Source organism: Culex pipiens, chromosome 3 (genome assembly GCF_016801865.2).
Source record: "Culex pipiens pallens isolate TS chromosome 3, TS_CPP_V2, whole genome shotgun sequence".
In the NCBI taxonomy this organism is placed as follows: Eukaryota; Metazoa; Arthropoda; class Insecta; order Diptera; family Culicidae; genus Culex; species Culex pipiens.
Genome location: NC_068939.1, coordinates 126,921,494 through 126,945,271, shown reverse-complemented (window position 1 = coordinate 126,945,271; position 23,778 = coordinate 126,921,494). Strand labels below are relative to the sequence as shown.

At 37.9% G+C, this 23,778-nt stretch overlaps 1 protein-coding gene across 3 annotated transcripts in view; it reads left to right on the top strand.

Moving 5' to 3' along the window:
• Positions 1-23,778, top strand: part of LOC120414375 (proline dehydrogenase 1, mitochondrial) — a 63,949-nt gene that overhangs the window by 26,061 nt on the left and 14,110 nt on the right. For all 3 annotated transcript variants that reach the window (XM_039575543.2, XM_039575542.2, XM_039575544.2), the window contains exons 3-10: positions 1,718-1,804; positions 1,966-2,150; positions 14,355-14,419; positions 14,498-14,676; positions 14,748-14,922; positions 14,983-15,144; positions 15,203-15,394; positions 15,453-15,630. In XM_039575543.2, the coding sequence (XP_039431477.1) occupies positions 1,718-1,804; positions 1,966-2,150; positions 14,355-14,419; positions 14,498-14,676; positions 14,748-14,922; positions 14,983-15,144; positions 15,203-15,394; positions 15,453-15,630 (1,223 nt within the window). The remainder of the gene's footprint in view (positions 1-1,717; positions 1,805-1,965; positions 2,151-14,354; positions 14,420-14,497; positions 14,677-14,747; positions 14,923-14,982; positions 15,145-15,202; positions 15,395-15,452; positions 15,631-23,778) is intronic.

The window sequence follows — 23,778 nt, the reverse complement described above, 5'->3', positions numbered from 1 at the left end:
AGCCCAGTTACCGAACAAGTACTTTACTCAAAATGTTCCCCGGTTTACGTCTGCTTGTCTTTGGTTTTATGTTAAAGAAAATATTATAAAATTGATTGTGCATTGTTCAAAACAAGGTTCTGATTACATTTTCACTCTTTATTTGTGTAATGCTAAATCAGATATTTTTCATTATTTCGCAGAAAATTTCAATTTCTTGGCAGTAAGACCACAGACAAATAGACAAATAACTATTGAACAAATTTATCAGAATCCACATCAAAATCAAAATTGAACATTTTTCTCATCAGTGCCATCTACATTTGATTGCATGATCACATGAAATGTTTATTTGTGTGCCTGCATTCAGTAACTGAAACAACCTGTCGTTTGAAAGGAGGTGAATTCAAAGTTACCGTGGAAATTTACGTATTTTTGTCAGTGGAAAGACGTAGCATAAGAAATAAACAAATAAAGATAAAAAAATAGAAATGTTAAAAAATGTACGTGTTTCCAAAATCTTTGTAGCATGGACTAAGGCTGTAAATGCAATTTGAATTGCTTTTAACTTTGAATGGTTCCAACTAAATTTATTACGAGAAATATCTCATAAAACAGCAATTCCATTCGAAAAGAACCGAAAACAGTTCTTCGATCGGGCTCAACATTTTTCTGTGTTTTCTTCAAAATAGTATTTTTTGTTTGGCCATTAGGGTGACCTACATCGTGCTAGGGTGGTTCGAAAAATGACAATTTTCGTAATCTTTCGCAAAAACCACTTTTTTTCCAAGTTTGAAAGAAGTTTCAAAAATCTAGCTTAACATTTTAAAAAGTCGTATGAAAACTAAAAATGGCGTATGGACCGTGTTTGGACCAAAGTTGCATCTTTCAATTACGAAAATTTTGATACCCAAACATGTATAAGTCACCGTTGAAATTATAATGTAATAGGAGTTTTAGTGAAAAAAGTTGATTTTTTTGCGCGTCGAAAAACTCAGTTTTCATTTTCAAAAAATCAAATCTCGGAAACGTACGGTTCGACATCGCCAATTTTTTTTGATAAGTGAAATTTTCCGAGGAATCCGATAAAAATATTTTGAGCCATAGGGTCTTTGGTCCAGACACGGTCAAAACGCCATTTTAAGTTTACTTACGGTTTTTGCGAAAAATTACGAAAATTGCAATTTTTCGAAACACCCTAGCATGATGTAGGTCACCCTAATGGCCAAACAAAAAAAAAATACGGATCTAATTATTTTGGCCGAGGAACCCCCCGAAAAATGTTGAGCCCGATCGGAGAACTTTTTTTTGGTTTAGGCTCTTTTCAAATGGAATTGCTGAATATAGAAAGTAACAAATGCTTCAAATTTTAGTATCGGTAATACGAGACTTCTTTTTTAGATGTATTCTTTAAAATGTCCAAATTTCCATAAAATCTTCAAGCTCAACACAAAGGCATGCAATCTTCTACATCGACTTCGTTCCAGAAACTCAAATTCTTAATCAAAAATGAAAACTCTTCAAATTCTATACCTTTGTACATTGACTCGTTTTTCGTTTGTTACTGTATCTGTTCATTTCTGTTTATAACCTTCTTTCCGAGCTCATACTCAAACTGCACATCGTCGACTAATCACTGGATTTCCGTTTTATTTTTCTCGCTCTTTGAAATGTGCGGCTCCATCAACGTTCCGGTACGGCGCAACCGTTTGATTCGCTCGGCCGGGTTGATCACCAGACTGCGATCGTTCGGCGTCAAGCCCATTCTTGACTACTCGGTCGAGGAGGACCTCTCCCAGGAGGAAGCAGAGAAGCGTGAAGTGGAGTAAGTATTACGCCGACAGATCTTATGGTTTTGTAGCTTTGACAGTTGTGACAGCGCCACCACGAATCGCGTGGCCATTTGAGGAACTAACGCTCGTTGTTTCGTCTAACGGTTTCCAAAACACGTGACTAATCGCTAATTGTTTGCTCAATTCTTCGCAGGGCTTCTGTATCGTCCTCGGGGGCGAGCCTGTCCGGGGAGCCCGCCTCGGCCCAGTACAGCGTGGACAAAACGTTCGCCGATCGGCGCTACAAAGTACAAAGTGCACGTACCTACTTCTACCTGAACGAGGCCACCTGCGAGCGGAACATGGAGACGTTCCTCGAGTGTCTGGACGCCGTCAAAGGTAGGTGACGCCCACAGACAATCAGACTTGTATATTTTAGGTTATTTAATGATAGAAACTGGCAAACAAACTGGGTCGAACCTTAATCCTGTCCATCAATTCAGAACCATATGCCACGTACGACCGGTTTGGTGCCAAAAATTAATGCACAAATGAAGTGAAATGGCAAATTTGCCAGCCCTCGTCACATGGTGGTTGTGTAATCTTTTGTTTTTTGGCACACACTCTGAAAAATATTGTTTGTGCAACTTCACTTTACATCACGACTAAATTGAATGAATTTGCCAAAAAAAATCCAAGTTCCTCGAATAAGTTTAAGCTTCCGACGTGCTTATTATCGTCTTATGGTTGAAATCATATGTGAAAAGAAGTCAATAAAGCTGAGAAGGAAGAGCACACTGAAACTGCACACTCCTTGCTTTATAAATATTTCGACCTTGGAAACCTGAGAAACCATTCCGAAGCAGGCTTGAAAGTATGGCAGTCGGAGTGGCACAAATTTCTCTCTCCACCGAACTCATGGACTTTTTCGTCAAAAGAGCGTTGAACTAAATCAAAACGGGAAAGATTTATAGGGTAACGGTGGGACGACAATGAGAAAATCTTTGAAAAATTCAGTCATGCCCCGGTACCAGGCGTAAATTACATTCAAATACACGTCAATCGTCAATTTAACGGTAGATTTGAATGATCTGAAACTTACCACGGTAGTTTGAATTCACCACTGCTCTTTTGAGATTAAGTTGTCAATTTCAAGCATAATTGTCAAATTATCACAAATTGCTTAATGCTGCAGAAGTTACCATTGATTAAAAAAAATCATTCAGAATGAATCAATCAAAAAATTGTTTTCGGCATGTTGTTGGTAGAAGCGTTTTACATATCTTGATTTAGTTTTAATTGCTGAGCAATTCTCTACGAAATCGGTCTTTTTTCTTAAATTTTAATTTTTGTATTTTTTAATCCGGCTGAAACTTTTTGGTGCCTTCTGTATGCCCAAAAAAGCCATTTTGCATCATTAGTTTGTCCATACAATATTCTATACAAATTTGGCAGCTGTCCATACAAAAATGATGTATGAAAATTCAAAAAAACTGAATCTTTTGAAGGATTTTGTTTGATCGATTTGGTGTCTTCGGCAAAGTTGTAGGTATAGATACGGACTACACTGGAATTAAATGATACACGGTAAAAAAGTTTTTGGGTATTTTTTATTAAACTTTTTGTCATTAAAACTTGATTTGCAAAAAACCCTATTTTTAATTTTTTGATATGTTTTAGGTGACATCAAAATCCAACTTTTCAGAAATTTCGAGGTAGTGAAAAAAATAGTTAACCGAGTTATGATTTTTTTTAAATCGATACTGATTTCTTTAAAAAATCGAAATATTGGTCGCAAAAATTTTTCAACTTCATTTTCCAATGTAAAATCAAATTTGCAATCAAAAAGTACTTCAGTGAAATTTTCATAAAGTGCACAGTTTTCAAGATTAAGCCATTTATAGGAAACTTCTTTGAAAATAGTCGAAGTTTTTAATTTTTCAAAATTAGTGCACATGTTTGCCCACTTTTGAAATTTTTTTTTGAAAGGTTGAGAAAATTCTCTATATTTTGCTGTTTTGTACTTTGTTGATACGACCATTAGTTGCTGAAAAACAGGAAAATTGATGTTTTCTAAGTCTCACCCAAACAACCCACCATTTTCTAATGTCGATATCTCAGTAACTAATGGTCCGATTTTCAATGTTAAAATATGAAACATTCCAGAAATTTTCCGATGTTTTCGAAAATATATTTTTTTAAATCAAGACTATAGTTTCAAAAGGGCCAAACATTGAATATTACGCTCTTTTGATATGTTAGTCTTGATTAAAAAAAATGAAAATATTGTTTTCGAAAAAAAACTTCTTAGCAACTAAGGGTCGTATCAACAATGTTCAAAAAAGCAAGTACTTTTGATTGCAAATTTGATTTTACATCGGAAAATGGAGATGAAAAATTTTATGCGACCAATATTTCGATTTAAAAAAAATCAGTATCGATTAAAAAAATCATAACTCGGTCAACGAATTTTTGCCCATTCTGAAAATTTCTGAAAATTTGGCTGTTGATGTCCCCTAAAACATATCGAAAAAAAAAAAAAAATAGGGTTTTTTTTTATTGCAAGGGTCCTGATTGCTCAAAATCCCCCTGGGCTTTGTCATAATGAGTGTCATAGGTTTGATGCTTGTTTGGCAAAGAGTATGATTTGATTCGATGTGGAATTAAAATCGAAGTATTCAGTATATTGCTGAAGCTTCCATTTTTACACATGGACACCACTTCATGCTGCGAGAACCCACTTTGGCGTAGTCTCAGGGCTTAATCGATGGCCGGTAAGCTGTCATCGAGACAAGGAGGTTCTCCGATAGTGGAAATATCACATTTGTACAATGAACCGCTACATATGTGATTTTTCCCTATCTTAATGTGGGTGTCAGGTTAGGATGCGGGTTTAAAAAAATAGTGTTTGTAGAATTTAGGATTTTAACTATAAATATCAACTTTTTATACTTTGCCTTTAGTTATTTAGGGACAAAATTAGTAACAGTGAATATAGTAATTCTATCAGAATCGGTGATTTTCATTCAAGTAGCATAAAAACCATTCTGATTTGTCAAAATTTCCATAGAGTCTCGATCAATCAATAGTGAAATGATATCGGACTAAATTCGTTGATCTGTTGAACTAACGGTTGTCGGATTATGATTGTATCGACCATTGTTGCGAATCGAGGATCTACTGGAATTCTGACGAACAAATGGTCGTCTCTTTTTCAATTCGTCGCCATCGTGCTAACTTGTCGTACGTGCATTTTGGGCCAAATTGAGTTAAGAACGCCATTTTGTGCAGCTCACAATGCCTCACCTTTTGACCTTCACAGATCCCCAAAATTCGATTTCAATCCTGAGATATTCAACAAAAACCGAAAAAACTCCGTGCATTTTTGTCACTTTACATATAAAAGTAGTTTCAATATTGTCGTGCTATCTTGTCACTCCATGAAAATTGATGTAAGTGCGACAAATGGCCAAAGGGATTTCAGGCCAGGAAAGTCAGGATGCGTTTGTCGCACGTACAAGCTAGACTACTGTAAACATTTGTAATTATAACTCAGGACTCCAGCAACCAACTTCAACCAAACTTTGGGACAATGCACAGAATGGTGAGCCAAACAAAACGTGTTTGTTATTGTTTACATTGCGTGCTCTCGTTTTTGAATATTCAAGGTCAAACATTAAAACGCGTTTTTCTCGGAACGTCAAAATGGCGGGTGCGACAAGATAGCACGACGACGTCGAATTCACGACTTGTAAAATTTCAACTGTTATTTTTTTTTTGTTTTTTTAAAAAAGCCAGACAGGTTTTAAAAGAAACGTTTTTTTTTGGTTAATAATTAAAATGTCGGGGATTTGAGATAAGAGTAGCTTTCGGATAGGTTGCTTTAAATCTTGTATTCAATTCAAGGTAGGTAGTTATCCGCAAATGAATATTTGGACTTATATGAATAATTGAACATTTTGGACTTATGAATAACACACAACTGTGCATTTATTCTAGAGTCAGATCCATACAGCGTCAGTGTTTATTTGGTCGAAGTGTACTAATTCATTGGCAGATCTGATTCTAGTTGTAATGTACGACAAGACTACTGACGGACGTGACAGGACGAGGGCCCAGTTTAGAGGTTTCGACATCAACGATGTGCGGCTGGATCACCCTCCCAAAAAAAAAAAAGGGTCCTGATTGCTCAAAATCCACCACTCCAACCGCGAGCACAAATAGCAGGCGACGCGATACTGCCCTGATGAATTCCTACCGTTTGTCACTTTCACACCATTCGCTCTCGAACACTCTCTCTTCTATTCTCCTTCTTTCTCTGATCGGCTCAGGCTGGCTGAACGTCTCCGATCACTCTGAACTGGAAACATTTTTTCTCTGATGCGCTGCGTTATACTCATTGTTTTGGGTTGCCTAAAATCAATGTTATCAATTAAATTGTGCATTTATTCTGATTTGATAACATTATAGACATAATTCAAAGAAACTTCCACCAAGAAAAAATCAAATTGATGGCAAACTGAGGGTGTGAAGACTAAAAGACTGCCGCGCTGGCATTTTGTGAGAATGGCTCTTCGTTGAGCATTCTACTGTGTGAGTGTCGTCGAGCGACGGAGTAGGCAAATATTTTCACGATGTATTTGTTCTCTATGTGAACAGCTCGGGCCACTCGCTGGCTGCTTGCGAGTCTCATTCGCTCGTGAATGCTAACGGGTTGGAATAGGTAGGGGACCATCCACAAACCACGTGGACACTTTTTTTGAATTCTCAACCCCCCCCCCCCCCATCGTGGACAATTTCCATACAAATAAAATCTTTTTTGTATGGAGCGTGGACAATCGCCGAACCCCCCCCCCCCCCCCTAAGTTGTCCACGTGGTTTATGGATGGTCCCTAGAGAACCTGAGAGAGAAGCGTCGTCACTCAGTGCAGCGCTTGAATTACTTGTCAAAATTGAGTTCCTTCGTTTAGAAGCACATGAGCGGGAAAGAGACGGGAGAGCGAGTTTTGTTGTGTTTGAGTGCCATGTCATTTCTCTTTGAAGGTTCTCTAGGAATAGGTGACGAATGGATAGGCGATGAAAGAGTGGTTTCTGTTTATTGAACCGAAAATCAGGACCCTTGTTTTTTTTGCAAATCAAGTTTTAGTGGCAAAAAGTTAAAGAAAAAATCACCATTTTTTTACCGTGTATCCAGAGCCGTACCTTGGGTCTACGGCGCCCTTGGCGAAGCATCAATTTGGCGCCCCTCCCAAATTAACAAGCAATTTGATAAATTGATATTGATTTTTAATTATTGCTTCAATATGAGTTTTGATGTTATAATTAAGACATTAATATGGTAAAATTCAGAAACACAGTTATTGTATGTTTTATTGTTCATATAAAATGAGATAGATTGAATTGAAAATTTATTACAGGAGTTAAGTTGGCTGAATATTTTCTTTTTTTTTAATTTATTTCTCAGATAAATGCACAGAATTAAATGCTCAATCATAATAAATTTTGCTATAACTTGTTAGCAAATTTTATATTTTTAAGCCTGCATAATTTGATCTGATCTAGTCTTAATTTGATTGTATAAGCAAAGAACTTTCCCGGATTCGAAAAATAATTAGCTAATTTGGCTTTGGATTTCATTTCGATAATTACAACGAAAAATGAAAAAAAAATCCTTCTTCAAAATTAAAAAAAAAAAAAAATAATTCGATGACCGTGTGCTATCTTGTTCTATCTAGATGGGAATCCCAGCAAGCTTAGCTCAAAAGAGCACACCGGCATCGAAGTATAATTTTTCAACATGCAGCGACAGAACAAAATTTCGTCAAAATCAATTTAGGCCTTTGCAAATATTTTTTGAAGTTTATGTCCCTCGACTATGACCAAAAAAATAAAACAGTTAAAAAATTTAAATTACAGGTAACGGTTTCAACATTTCAATGAAAAAAGTGTTTTAAAATGCATTATAAACCCCCCAAGTAGCACATTTCGAGCCAAACATTTCATTAGGGCACAAAACCAAAACGTAAACATTTGGGATTATTCCACTATTCCATTCATTAGTACACTCCCTACATGCCCTCCAAGAATCAGATTGATAGCAAACAATTTACCATTGAAAAAATCAAAAACACAAAAGGGCACATAACAATTTTCACTCCAAACCCAAAATATTTTTTTTTTATTATGAGTTTTATTGCGAAAATCAACATAAATTAAGAAGCAGTAAAGCAGAGTTAAGGGGTTACATACATGTAAATCGGCAAAAATGTCAGAGGTTGATTGAGCGCACATATAAACTTTTTTTTTATTTGTTTTCAGGGCATAAAAATATATATTTTCATCTACTAACAAAACAAATTTGAAGCCATTTGGTTGTATCGTTGCCGAGATATAGCTGCTGAAGTTAGCAGTTTAAAAAAACGGGTGCCACGATATCTCAACACTGCTCTGACCAAATTGGCTCAAAATTTTGGTGAAGACTCGTCAAACTATTTCCGTGTGCATGACGAAGGCCGATTTTCAAAAAGTTTATTTTAAATTAAGATAAAAATATTTTTATGTTTTTCATTTAAAAAATCGTCAATATTTGATTTTTGTATTTTTTTAAAAAGCAAAATTTAAAAATCGGGCTTCGTCATGCACACGGGATACATCTTGAGAGTCTTCACCTCAAATTTCAGCCAATTTGGTCCATCCCATTTCGAGATATCGTGGCACCCGTAAATCAACTCGGTGTTTAGAGAAAAACGTTCACAGATTTTGACAGTTCGATTTGCGCATGGCAAAATTGTAAACTTAAATCGTCTCTTACTCAGTTCAGTCATGAAATATCTTCATGAAACTTTCAGGAGTGATTGAAAATCATCTTTTTAGTGGATTCAATAAATTTTCTGTAACATGAAATTTGGTGATTTTCTACATGTATGTAACCCCTTAAGGATAATGATGTGTTTTATCGAATCATCAGTAAAAATACCATCAGTCATGCTTATTTTTTAAATAGGAATTGAAACAAGTTGTCCATTTTTTGCAAGCGATTTTCTCGAATCGCGGTTTTTGCTTTTGTGCCCTAATGCAATGTTTGGCTCGATTTGTTCGCCAAGAGATTTCCGAACTGGTTGTTGAACTCATTTACTATGTTTTCCGAACGTCCCGAGAACTCTTGAATGCTTCTCTTCATCCGTTAGAAAAGTCCGTGTTTCGAGCTAGTTTTGCAAGTGTCATACTTGCATAGAGAACGTTTTTTGAACATGTCATAAGAACTCATGACCATAAGACACTGAACACATTAACAACTTGTTTACGAGAAATCCCAGCTGAAACCAAAGGTTACATCTACTATGTTATCATGTTCAGCGAACTGATATGAATCATCATGTCTGCAAATGTCATTTTGCTTTCCGAGTTCTACAAGCATGTTTTATTTAAGTCAGAATAAACTTCAAAATGAACTATTCTTAATCCGTTGCTAGAATTGGCATTTGTGTTATAATGGTTTTTTGATCAAAATGTGAACAATTGACCAAATTTTCTGACACTTGTCCAATAATTAACGTATAAAAACGCTAGTGAAGCGATTGCTACTTGGGCCGTTCAGTTGTTTTGCTATTATCGGCCTATCAGCACTTTGATCATGAATTACAGCTTAAATAAAGTGTTTTTGACTGTTCCAAAGGAATCAATAGCTCAAATAAAAGTGAGCAAGCAACTTTTCATTTTTGACACATCTGAAAATGTTCATTTAATAGCGGAAAACGGCAAAAGTGATGAGAATTGGTCGAACGGCTTAGTGTGATTAAAATGGGTATATTTCCCCTATTTCATCATTTATTTTTTTAAAATTATGTTTCGCATTGATTTTTATTTGTATATGTATTTATTTGTTTATTTTTAATTCGTAAAATTATATTTTATATTCTAAAAAAATATTTTTGCAATTCCGTCGTGAAACTACTTACTTTTCCTGTCATTCTTGAACGATGAAATAGCCTACTTTTCTGTACCAAAAATAACAGAATCGAATAGCAACACTTTTCAAAATAAATGCTGAAAAGTTCTACTTTTCAGCACTGAAATGGGTGCTGAAAAGTTGAACTTTTCAGCACTTGTTCGGAAAAGTAACACTTTTCAACATTTTTTTGATTTAAACGATTTATCGACAAAATACTTGAAAATTTGACTTAAAATTTCACTCAATGGGTGTTTTTCGGAATTGCAAAAAATGTTGTATGGAACTCGTTGCAAAACTTGATTTTTTCAGCACTCTTCGTATTTATCCAACTCGGTGAACCTCGTTGGATAAATGTACGACTCGTGCTGAAAAAATCCTCTTTTTGCAACATGTTGCAAAAACTACTATTTTGTGTGCAAAACTATACAAATAATTTCAAACCATGATAAAATATTATTTTTTGGTTTTAACTTGAAGAAAATATATTGTTTTTCATTATCAAAGCTTTTTAGACGATTTAAAAAGTAAACAACACTGGTTAAGCTAAAACATAAAAAGTTATGTGCTCTGAAAAACATTTTTTTCTTAAACAAATCATGTTGGTCTCATTAGTGAAAAATTTACAGCAGTTTTCCAATTTCAAAACCATTGTATTTTGAAAATTCAATGCACGAAGTTGATTATAAAAGGGGAAATCGTGCTGAAATTATTACTAAGGCCATTTTTTTAAAACTCGAGAATGTAAAAATTTCAAAAGAAAGGTAAATATATGTTTTAATGTTAAAATAATTCCCATTTCATAGAATATTGTGATTCACAGCCAAATTAACGTGATAATAACATATAGTGGGACATTTTTATAGTCTGGAAGGTATGACTTAATCTTCATTACACAACGGTCCAAACTTTAACGTGTATTTATTTTGAGAATTTCTTTTAAAACTTCTTTAACTTTCTGTCGCTCGAGCGCCCCTTCTTCGATGAAAAAAATAATTTAGCATTAAGTATGAATTTTCAAAAACACTTCAGTAGAAATATTCATACAATTGACTTTGGCGCCCCTGAATATTGTTTTTATATTTTAAACCAAATTAGTTAATTGTAATTCTATTTTAAAATTCGGCGCCCTTTCTGTTTCAAATATCTAAAAAAAATTATGTACAATCATCGATTTTGGCGCCCCCCAAGGGCTGGCGCCCTTGGCGGTCGCCAACTGCGCCAACCCCTAGGTACGGCGCTGCGTGTATCATTTTTTTCAGTGTAGTCCTTATCCATACCTACAACTTTGCCTAAGACACCAAATCGATCAAAAAATTCCTTCAAAAGATACAGATTTTTGAATTTTCATACATCATTTTTGTATGGACAGCTGCCAAATTTGTATGGAAAATTATATGGACAAACATATGATGCAAAATGGCATCTTTGGGCATACCGAAGGCACCAAAAAAGTTTCAGTCGGATTAAAAAATACAAAAAAAAAATCGAATGACCGAAATCTGAGAGAACTGCTCATGTATCTCAACGATTCTGGAGCTATAAAATATATTGTCGAATTTTCAACAGCAGATCAAAATAATCTTGATTAAATCACTAAATTGTTACTGTTTAAATTTTATTTTTTTAATAAAAAAGCTATTTGTGTTTTTTGGGATCAAAAGTGTTTGGTTTCCAATAATTCAAATTTCACAGACTTCAACATTCAACAGTGAACCTTATACATTAAGTAATCTTAACAGTACGAAAAAGAGGGCCATACAATGTTCAAAAAAATGTTAGGCCAAAAGGACTTTTGTCTGCTTATAAACATTGAGTAAAATTTGAAAATGCTTGATTTTTGACAGCTACTATTTTTTCTCAAAAATCTCCCAAATTACTCTCCGTCAGTCATCCCGTCCTGTCCCAAAATCCTCGTGATCACGCGATTTTTCTTTTTATGCCAGAGCAAATCTCTGTCGGTCTTTTTTTTTGACACCGGCATCGGATCGTTCTTTGCCGATTTTTCCTCCCCACCGAAATTCTTTGGCAGACCACGTCGACGACGGACGCTTCGCGAAGCCGCAACAAAAACTGCATTAGGGCGAATCGCCACCGAAGCAAAAACTCATGAGAACAAACAAGAAGAAGAAGAATCGTCACGTGTTCGGTCGGTCGGCACGATGGCAGTAGCAACTAAGCAGAAATGCTTAAAAATAAGTTTGAACTGAACTGAGGTGGGCAACTACACTCGCAGCAAATTGTCACACATACACTCTCATGCGGAACTGACCCTTTTTTCTCGCTGTTTGAACGGTTTGTGTACATTTTCCACCTGCCTTCTTCTTCTTCGTCGTGTACGGGAATAGAATTCGATCGACCGGCTGACTTTCCGGATAAATGGGAAAATCTAACGTTTGTATGTGTGTGCTAGGCACACATACATGTGTCTGCATCAGTTCTAAAGTTTTTTGGGGGCTCGTCCCAGTTGCGTGTCGTTGACGTCACACACGATGCACACACGTTTGAAGAAAAGCGTGGGTGTATTTCAGAACGATTCTTAGAAGTCATAAAATGAGAGAGAGAGAAAAAAAGCACGTGTGTGTTGGTGAGAAAATTTGCAATCGATTTTCCCTCATCAGCGAATTATCACTGCATATGTGTGCGTGCATTGTTCGTCTAGATTGGCGATATACAATAATTATTATTTATTGAGCCGTTTGTTCGTACATTTTTTGCCTTTTTATTTTGAATTATTTCGTTTTTTTCATAAATAAATGGCATTTCTGAAACAAATAATAAAAACAAATTGCATTCCTGATTGATCGATACCTCAAATTGGTTACATTGTACTAGAAACATTGTAATCTGTTTGAAGGGGTGGTTGTGGGTGGGTGGTTTGCCGACAACCGATAAAGCCGTATGGGTGTGGGTGGATTGGAGAAAACTCTCTCTGAGAGAAGAGACAAAAATAATGAGAGCGATTAACGGTGAGTGACCGTCGATGGTTGGAGAGTGGAGAGTTCAGTGCATTGTGAGTTACCAAGGGAAAATGGGGCATTATGTCAATTTGCACATGTTTTTCAGTGTTATGAAATCAAGCAAAACAGTGTGAATGGGCCAATGTGGATTTCTAAATACTCCGTCTATCTTGCCTACGTCAGCGAATATTTACATTAAAATTGTCTTTTGGAAATCGAGGCTGTCGTGCTATCTTGTCGCACGTCGCTTTTTGACGTTCCGAGAAAAACGCGTTTTAATGTTTGATCATGAATAAACAAAAAATAGTGCACGCAATGTAAACAACAACAAACACTTTTTGTTTTGTTGACCATTCTGTGCTGTGTGCAGAAGTTTGGTTGAATTTGATGCCGAAGTCCAGAGTTATAATTACAAATCTAGAGATTTTTTTCCTATAAACATATAAAAAACAATAGCTTATAGCTTATATTTCAGATTTTCAAAATCGGTTGTAAATTTTATTAAGTTTTATGAATTATTTGTATTTTATGAAAATATCTAAATTTATCAAATTTCGTCAATTCCTGGAAAATTCAAATTTCTTAAATTTCATTAAATTATTTAAACTTTTTGATTTATTGAATTTATTTAATTTATAATTTTTTTTAAGTTCTGTTGCTTACAAGCCAAAATTATTCCTTTCTATAAAATACAATTGAATTCCTTGTTTTCAAATTTTTTTTTTCGCGGGTTTCTTAAATTTTTAATAATTGTTTTATTAATTTCATTAATGTTATTATATAATTTGAATTTATCGAATTTTACTAAATAAAAATGAATTTCTTGAACTTTAAATAATTTTAAATTTCATCATTTTCATATAAATTTTGCATTCATTTCAATTCCTTGATTTTCGAATAACTAAATTAATTGATTTTCGAACAATTAATAAAATTAATAAATTTAAAATGCATTTCCCTACGTTTAGAATCATTTTTAGCATGTTTGGAAAATTCAAAAATCTTTGGAATTTTGTTAAATTTTCAATGTACATAACCGCAAAAAGCTTTTTTAACATATTATCGTCAAATCATACATTTTTTGAAGACTTATGATTGCAAATCAACTGTACGGGTTTATTATACATTTTTCAATAGCTTTTTCAGTGAAATGTCAAAATTCTGGCATGTAATTTAATTTTTATATTTTTATTTTTTCAATTAATATCAGATAATAAGTAGCTTATGGGAAGTGACCAAGTATGTTTCTTTTTTTATTGTTACATAAAACCTAGTTGGAGCCTATTAGTTGGCTTTTGCTTATTGGATGCGGTGAATGCCCAAATAAAATTATTTAGCAATCAATATGCTACCATAAAACCTTAATAAAAACTAGGAGGTGGCTAGTTGGTTTAAAAATGTCTTTGGGATGGAGCATTTTGCATGCCTAATGGCACTTGACAGTTAAAACCGCCTTGGATTTAAAGAAGCATGCGATAAAACTGTTTGGCATGCCATTGAAAAACTCTCCTAACAGATTCATAAAACCTTATGAAAAGCCATTTAGTTTTTATTGTCACCTGATTTTATGAACCTCGGAACTGATTTAGGTCAAAGAGGAGGGAAGAAAAAGATGAATAAAAAAAAAATCAAGCCTAATTTCCTAAACTTTGATACAAATGTGAGAATTAACACAATCCTTTTTCTCTTTTCCAGGTGCCACCTTCGGTACGGGTATTACTGCCATCAAACTGACCGCCCTCGGACGACCCCAGCTGCTGGTTGGTATCCCTTTATTTCAGTAACTTGTACTTTTTTAAAATACTGAAACAAAAAAAAACACCCGTTCCCCAAAACAGCTCCAGCTGTCCGACGTCATCATGCAGGCCCGCGACTACATGAAGCAGCTGGCCGGCACGCACGGCAACGTGCTCACGCATCACAAGACGATGTCCGACCTGGAGCGCTACCTGAGCAACTTCTCCGACAAGAAGGAGGTGCAGGCCTTCCTGGACAAGATTCAGCACGACAAAGACGGGTGGGAACTTTTTTTTGTGGTTTTGTTTGAGGCGTGAATGACTGACGTTCTGTTTGTTTGTTTTGCTGCAGTATTTTACACTTGTTCCCCTGGTCGGGAATCATCAACGAAGACTGCGAACTGAGTGACACGTTCCGGGTGCCGGATCCGTCCACCGGCCAGATGCGCCGACTGATCTCACAGATTCCACCCAAAGAAGAGGAGATGTTCCGCAACATGATCAGACGGTTGAACACGATCGTGAAGGTGGGTTGGGCGAGTCTCGATCGATTTGCAGGATTTTGATGTTTTGCTTGTTTTTTTCAGGCTGCCCAAGACTTGGACGTCCGCATAATGATTGACGCCGAGCAGACCTACTTCCAGCCGGCCATCTCGCGAATCACGCTGGAAATGATGCGAAAGTACAACACCGAGAAGGCGATCGTGTTCAACACGTACCAGTGCTATCTGAAGAACACGTACAAGGAGGTAAGTGAGGGTCTTTTAAATCTTCTTTAAACAGATGTCGAACACTCGATGGTTTCAGGTCTGTACCGATCTAGAGCAAGCCAAGCGGCAGCACTTCTACTTTGGAGCCAAGCTGGTGCGAGGTGCGTACATCGAGCAGGAACGGGCCCGTGCCGCGGCACTTGGCTACGAAGACCCGACCAATCCGTCGTTTGAGGCCACCACGGAGATGTACCACAAGACGCTGACCGAGTGTTTGAGGAGAATCAGAGTAAGGAGTAAACATTGCCCCCTAAAGCTGAATAATTTAATTTTTGTTTCATTTGTAGATTCTGAAGGACGCCGGTGAGGATCCCAAGAAGATCGCCATCATGGTGGCGTCGCACAACGAGGACACGGTTCGCTTTGCCATCGAGAAGATGAACGAGATCGGCATCCACCCGGAGGACAAGGTGATCTGCTTCGGCCAGCTGCTGGGCATGTGCGACTACATCACGTTCCCGCTAGGTGAGTGGAAATTTTGATTTTTATATTTGGATTGAAAAACTAAGAAGTTTGACACCCATATTGTCAAAACTACAGCGGTTCCGTGAATGTTTAATGGACGGAACACCCTCCGGGGCATCCGGACCATTCCGAGCGGTAACCAATCTAGCCAAACTATCAAAATTAATGTTTGGGTTAAAAAATAATGAAGGTTGTCACCCATATTGCCGAATTACATCTAATTCGGTGAATGTCCCCTCGGCGAAACATCCCCCAGGGCACCTGGACAAGTCCAGATTGTGACCTTTCCAATCAAATGGTACCATTGCTTACTTGCCATTAAAAACCAAAAAGTTTGATACCCATATTGCCTCTCATATGGTTCCATGAATATCCTCTAATCGGAACATTCCCCAAGATACCCGGAATATTCCGGGTTGTGGCCAATCCAGCAAAAAAAAAAGTCCATTTCCATAATTGGCTCCAAAAATCATAAAGTTTGACACCCATATTGCCAAAACTCAAACGGTTCCGCGAATGTCTCCTCAACGGAACGTCCCCCGGGGCACTCGGACCACTCCGGGTTGTGGCCAATCGAGTCAAATAATCTTCAATCATATATAGCTTCCGAAGGCAAGAAGATTGACACTCATACTGTCCCAACTTTTAAGGTTCTATAAATGTTTCCATGGCGGAACATCCACCAGGGTACTTCCGGGTTGTGACCAATCAAGCAAAAAATGCAGTTTTCATACATGGCCTTAAAAACCAAGAAGTTTGACACCCATATTGCCCAAACTCATACGGTTACGTAAATGTCCAATTAAAGGAACATCCCTCGGGGCACCCGGACCATTCGGGAATGTGGCCACCTTGTGGGGCACCAGAACCATCCTGGGATGTGACCTATCCAGCAAAAAATAATAATTTTCACATTAGGCATCAGAAACCAACAAGTTTGACACCCATATTGTCCAAACGCATATTGTTTGGGTAACTTCCCCTCGTCGAAACATCCCCCAGGGCATCCGGGTCATCCAGAGTTGTGATCAATTGTTGTGTTAAGTAAATTTTCATATTTGTCATGAAAAACCATTAAGTTTAATACCCGTATTGTTCGAATTCATACGGTTCTGTTAATGTCCCTTCGACGGACGTTACCCAGGGTATCCGGATCATTCCGGATGGTTATCAACCTAGTTAAATTTTCGTTTTACCGTTCAGGAAAGAATTCTGGAAGTTTGTTTACATTTTTTGATACGCACATTAATTTCAAACAAGCCAATTTTCTTCCGAAACTGTCACTTTTTGAACCTGTTCCGTCGTGAGGTTAAGCTGGGCGTAAACATCGCGTGGAATTTCATCTGCAAACGTTGAGGTTATTAGTTCCGTGGTAATTCAAAAAAGTAAACAAAGTCTTACCCTTGCAGTGGTAGCTCAAGCTCGAAAACGTCAGAAACGCCTGCGAGAAGCAGTAAAACCCCAACCGACCACCCTTTATGTCGTGGTTGAACAAATTCCCCGAATCCACCTCCAGCCGCTTCCCCCGGAACACCCGAATCCGGATCAACCCAATCTCGGGCCGATGCAGCAACCGCCAGCGGTACGCGGTGTGGAACTTCCACGGCTTGTGCTCCCGGTCACGCCACAGCCGCCTGGTTTGCCCTTTGACGCTGGCGTCGTGCCACAAGCTGTTGCGCAGATGTTCCCCAGGGCCGGTTTCGCTTTTGACCAGTTTGAGCGAGAGGCCGGCTTTGGCGATCGCCTTGAAGGGTTTTTTGTTCATGAACGTTTGGTCGCCAGCCTTCCACGAGACGAGGTAGAACAGCCGACTGTTCACGTAGCCGAACACGAACCCTACGAAGTCGTCGTCCGGTTTGGCTTCCGGCTCGATGAAGAAGGTCCCGTCGAAGTTTAGGCCTTCGAGCTTGTCGACGCTGTTGGAATGGAAGCTTTGAAGGTTATGGCCACGAGTTTGAAAAAAGTGTTACCCAATCGCCAATCCGGGATCGCTGTTGAACTTTTGGAAAATCTCGGCACCCTGGTTGCGAATCTCCCACAGCGGGTCGTACTGCGTTGAGCTCGCGGGATCGATCTCTTGAACCGTGTAATTTTGGAAGTTTGACTGCTTGACAAAGCGGTTCGCTGGGCAGCTGTCCACCGTGTCAGCAATTCCGTCGCCATCGGCGTCATTCTCGCACAGGTCGCCCACTCCGTTCGCTGAAAGGAGACCAGAAGATCGATGTGGAGAGGGATTCTGAACAAGCTTAATTTGAGTTCAAAAGCAGGCGAATCCATCTCCACGCTTGACAGATTGTGCTTCAGAGCAGCTTTTGAATCGGCTCATACTCCGACATCTGAATATTCAAAATGTGCTAACTAAGACTCCAACTCCGGATCGGAATTAACCGATCCATCTATGACTCCACAGCTCTACTTCAGAGTGATTAAATCATGCATTTTTAGGTAAGGAGATGGATTCTTAACTCACTTTTGGTATCTTTTTGGTCCTTGTTCGGGACCAGTTCGCAGTTGTCCGATTCGTTGGGAACTCCATCGTTGTCCTTGTCGCCGTCGCAAGCATCTCCAATTCCATCTCCATCCGTGTCCAACTGGACAAAGTTCGCCATCAGCGGACAATTATCCCGATCATCCTGGATTCCATCTCCATCAGAATCCAATTCCGACCAGCACGCATCACCAACTCCGTTTCCATCGCTATCTTTCTGATCCTCATTACGCACCCGCGGACAATTGTCACAAGCATTCCCAACTCCGTCCTTGTCTCCATCTTCTTGATTCGGATTATAAACGTACCTGCAGTTGTCCCGCTCATTCACCAATCCATCTCCATCAATGTCATCGTCACACACATCTCCCCGCCCATCACCATCACTATCCAGCTGGTTCATGTTCCTCACCCGAACGCAGTTGTCACAAGCATCCCCAATCTGGTCCCCGTCGGAATCCTCCTGCCCAGGATTCGCCACATTAGCACAGTTATCCAGCAGATTGTCAACTCCGTCGTTATCCGCGTCCTTCTCGCAGGCATCCCCAACTCCATTCCCGTCCCCGTCCTCCTGCCCCGAGTTCGGATGCTTCGGACAGTTATCCTTCTGACAGTGCGCATCCTCACACTTGAGCTGCTTGTCCGGATACCCATCCGCATCACTGTCCTTTCCGCAATGGACTCCATTCCCGGCATACCCAGCCGGACACTGGCCACACTCGAAGAACGGTTCCTTCTTCCGGCCCTGACAATCCACCCCCGTGTAGCACGGTTTCTTCAGACAGGCCTTCGCCGTACAGGTCACACCGTTCCCATCGAATCCGCTGGGACAGCTGGCGCAGCTGAAGAACGGGTAGCTGTCCGCTTCCGAGCACCGGACGCCCTTGTAGCACGGATTGAACGGGCAGAGTTTGCGGGAATCGCACTGGGGTTGTACGGATGCTTTCGGACAGCTACCGGAGGTGGACAGTAGTCCGGCGCGGCTGCAGCTGGTGCACTTGTCCAGAAGCTGGCGGAGGTGGGTTACCTCGTCCTGGAGAACGTCGACTTGACCTTTGAAGGAGATGTGGGTTTTGGTTTGAAGGTTTCAAGAAGATAAATGATTCTCACCGCTGCAAATTAAAGAAATGTTATAGCATGTTTATCAACCAAGATCATTCCAAATTACCAACTGTTTTGCTTTGCCCATATTGTAGGAGCTAAAATCAAGAGCAAAATCGTTACGTAACACATGTTACTACACAAGTTAAAATACGGACTAAGAAAGTAGCTCAAATTGATGCCCCACTTATAGTTATTATGTACCGTTGCTAATAGTCTGGCAAAGCTTGGCATGGATGTTAAATATTAATTATAGAAACGAAAACAATCCTGATAATAAATGCATTCGATGGAATTTCTCGATAACGAGCGTAATTTTCCAACGGTTAGTCGTCATTTGTCGTTTGTAGATTGAGATCACTCGATCATAGTTTCTCGATCTACTAACGACAAATTACAACTGACCACCGAGGAACAAAAAATCAGGCATTAAAATACAAAAATTTTAATTCAAAGGTTCAAAAAAAAAACCTGATGTTTGATTTTCAAATAACTTAATTTTCAATTTCGTTTTGTTCTCAATCATTTATTTTTTTCGGATTAATAAATTTTTATTTTTTATTGGACTTTTGAATTTATTGTAGTTTTGTGATTCGTTGATCAGCAACTTTTATTGATTTTTTTTTTAGAAATTTTCATGTTTTTAATTTGTTGTAAGTTTTTTAGAATTTTAAGATTTCAGTTTTTTTTTTCAGATTTTGATGTTTTTAAATGTTACAAATTAAAAAGAGTATTTTTTATTTATTATTTTATATATTTTTTAGTTTTTTTTAAATGTTCTCAGACCCGCTAAAAAATATTTCTGGTAGCAAGATTTTATATAAATAATGATTGCAAAACAACTTAACTAATGTAAAATGCATATTAGAACACATTTTTCATTCATATGTGGACTTTGGGTTTTTTTATTTTCATATTTTTTATTATTTTTTTGAAAATTTAAAAATATCAAATTGATTTTTTTTTGTTTAAATTTTTTATAGATTGAAGTTAAATTTTGTATCAAACTTAAAAATACTTCAAAAATTATTCAAGATTTTGAATTTTACAAAAGTGTGTAAATTCAAAGTCCACAAAATTTAAAATTTTTATTAGATCTTATTTTTTCAAATTTCGTATGTTTAAATTGTTTTAGATACTTGAATTTTAAATTTTTTTGAATTTTTGAATTTATAGGAATTTTGTTTTTTTTATTCTTTTATTTTTATTTTCAATTTTCATAATTTTTAATTATTGGTAAATTGGTAAATCTTGTACAAATTTTTACAATTGTTTTTTGGTTCCAGTTTTATATTTATTTTTTTATTTAAGCATAATTCTTTTTGCCTTTCTCACCTTACTGAGGAAAGGCTATAAAATCACTCGAAAAATGAACTTCTTAATTTGACATCCTAGACCCACCTTCACGTATACATATCGACTCAGAATCACGAGCTGAGCAAATGTCTGTGTGTTTGGCTGTATGTAGACATGTGTACCGAATCAATTTCACTGAAATATCTCGGCACTAGCTGAACCGATTTTGACCGTTTTGGTCCCATTTGATCCTTCTTGCGGTCCCAGAAGTCCCTATTGAAAATCATGAAATTTAGCAAAGTACTTCAAAAGAAAAGCTAAAAAAAAACGATTAAATAGTAAGTTCAAAATATACAAAAAGGGTTGTTTTTGCAAAAAAGTTGGTCATGTAATACATTTTTTGATAGATTTTGGAAATCACTATCAAATCCCCAAATCAAATCCCTATCAAAGGGCTCATATTTGGCATGAGTTCATCTCATGTATAGACAAACAAACGCTGAAAGTTTCATCCAAATCGGAGCACCTCGATACGACCTCTAGAACAAACCGAGCAGAATTTACTAATACTGCCTCTTAATTCTAATTCTATTGAACTTTCATTTCGTTCTTTCGTTGAACTGCATTTAGAAGCAATAATTATATTGCGCCTTGCAGCAATTCCCAGAGTTTTGTGTCAATCGTGCTAGAGTGCTGCGGAATAATTTTCATCACAGTTGGCAAATTGATTTTCCATCACACCATCAACACAAAACAAGTGTAATGCATCGACTTTTGACCACAATCTAGTCACCAAGCTGTGGTAGCCGAGGCAGTTAAGTCATTGAAATGGTCTGTTAAAGGTTCAATTCTCGTAGTTGGAACTTTTCATTTTTTTTGACGGGTTTTTGCCTTCCTCACTGAGGTAAGGCTATAATCCTGCTCCAAAATTGAACTTTTTATTTTAAGCTCGAAAACCCACCTTGATGTATACATATTAGCCTGGGTCAAAAAAATTAAAATTGCTCAAATCAAAAAGTATATGAGATTGCCCGAAAGAGTACTCAAAATGGGGCTTACAGCCCAAATTTCAGCCCATTTGGTTGAAAATTGGCTTGCCTTGAGCAGGAACAAGTTTAAATGGGAATTAACCCGTAAAACTTGAGCAATTGGGTACATTGCTCTGTACAAGTCTGTCGTTGAAATTTAACGACTTTTGCATACCATGGGGTCCAAGGGGATGGTCTGGGAAACAATTCCACTGAAGGGTGCGAGATGATCCGAGGCCTCTAATCTTGCCTAGAAGCAGATTCATTCCGGCGTCGCCGAAATTCTCATGGTCCCAGCAAAATGTACAGGGATAAATCAAAGCACGCTAAGAAGGCTGCCTCGATCAGAGGACGCCACATGTCAATCAGCCACCACGTGGCAGGAGGGTATGTGGAAATTGGAGTATAAAATGATATTTGACGTTTATAAAGTGTTTTTGCACAAATATCTGACTAAATAAAATGTTATAACATTGACAGAACCTCTTTTAAAGCCAAAATTGGAGAAACCCTCCTGCCACGTGGTGGCTGATTGACATGTGGCGTCCTCTGATCGAGGCAGCCTTCTTAGCGTGCTTTGATTTATCCCTGTACATTTTGCTGGGACCATGAGAATTTCGGCGACGCCGGAATGAATCTGCTTCTAGGCAAGATTAGAGGCCTCGGATCATCTTGCACCCTTCAGAGGAATTGTTTCCCAGACCATCCCCTTGGACCCCATGGTATGCAAAAGTCGTTAAATTTCAACGACAGACTTGTACAGAGCAATGTACCCAATTGCTCAAGTTTTACGGGTTAATTCCCATTTAAACTTGTTCCTGCTCAAGGCAAGCCAATTTTCAACCAAATGGGCTGAAATTTGGGCTGTAGGCCCCATTTTGAGTACTCTTTCGGGCAATCTCATATACTTTTTGATTTGAGCAATTTTAATTTTTTTGACCCGGGCTAATACATATCGACTCAGAATTGAAAACTGAACAAATGTCTGTGTGTATGTGTGTGTGTATGTGTGTGTGTGTATGTGTGTGTGTATGTGACCAATAATGTCACGCAGTTTTCTCAGCACTGGCTGAACCGATTTTGACCAAACCAGTCGCATTCGACTTGGTTTAGGGTCCCATACGGTGCTATTGAATTGTTTGAAGTTTCGATTAGTAGTTCAAAAATTATGTATAAAAATGTGTTTTCGCATATTTTCAGAAGTTGAATAAATGGCAGTAAACTGAACCAAACATCATCATGCTATACATCGTTAGTTAGGTAATTGAAAGACCTTTCCATCGAGTCCAAAACATTGATAATCTGGCAACCCTGTCTCGAGTTATAACCACTTAAGTGATATTTATGTAATTTTTTGTAGCCGGATCTCACTTAAATGTATGTAAACAATGTCCAGATCCATCATCCGACCCATCGTTGGTTAGGTAATCGAAAGAACTTTCCAACGAGTCTACAACATTGATAATCTGGCAACCCTGTCTCGAGTTCTGACCACTTAAGTGATATTTATGCACCATTTTTGTAGCCGGATCTCGCTTAAATGTATGTAAACAATGTCCGGATCCATCATCCAACCCATCGTTGGTTAGGTAATCAAAAGACCTTTCCAACGAGTATAAAACATTGAAGATCTGGCAACCCTGTCTCGAGTTCTGACCACTTAAGTGATATTTATGCACTTTTTTTGTAGCCGGATCTCACTTAAATGTATGTAAACAATGTCCGGATTCATAATCCGACCCATCGTTGGTTAGGTAGTCAAAAGACTTTTCCAACGAGCCTAAAACATTGATAATCTGGCAACCCTGTCTCGAGTTCTGACCACTTAAGTGATATTTATGTACTTTTTTGTAGCTGGAACTCACTTAAATGTATGTAAACAATGTCCGGATCCATCATCCGACCCATCGTTGTAAGATAATTGAAAGGCCGAGTCTAAAACATTGATGATCTGGCAACCCTATCTCGAGTTCTGACCACTTATGATGCAACTTATGAGCCCTTGAGTGATATGTGTGTTTTTTTTTGTGTTCCGGAACTTAACGAAATTAAACGAAATTTGTGTCCAAACCCATCATATCACATATCACCCATTGTTGGAAAAGAGTGAGGAAGGCATCAACCACATAGGTGGATTAAGTTAGTTTTTTTTTCTAATGAGCTCGAGGGCATAATTCTATCGGCCACTTCGAGCTGTGTTCGCTGAGTCCGTAAACGGTACCATTATTCTCACGA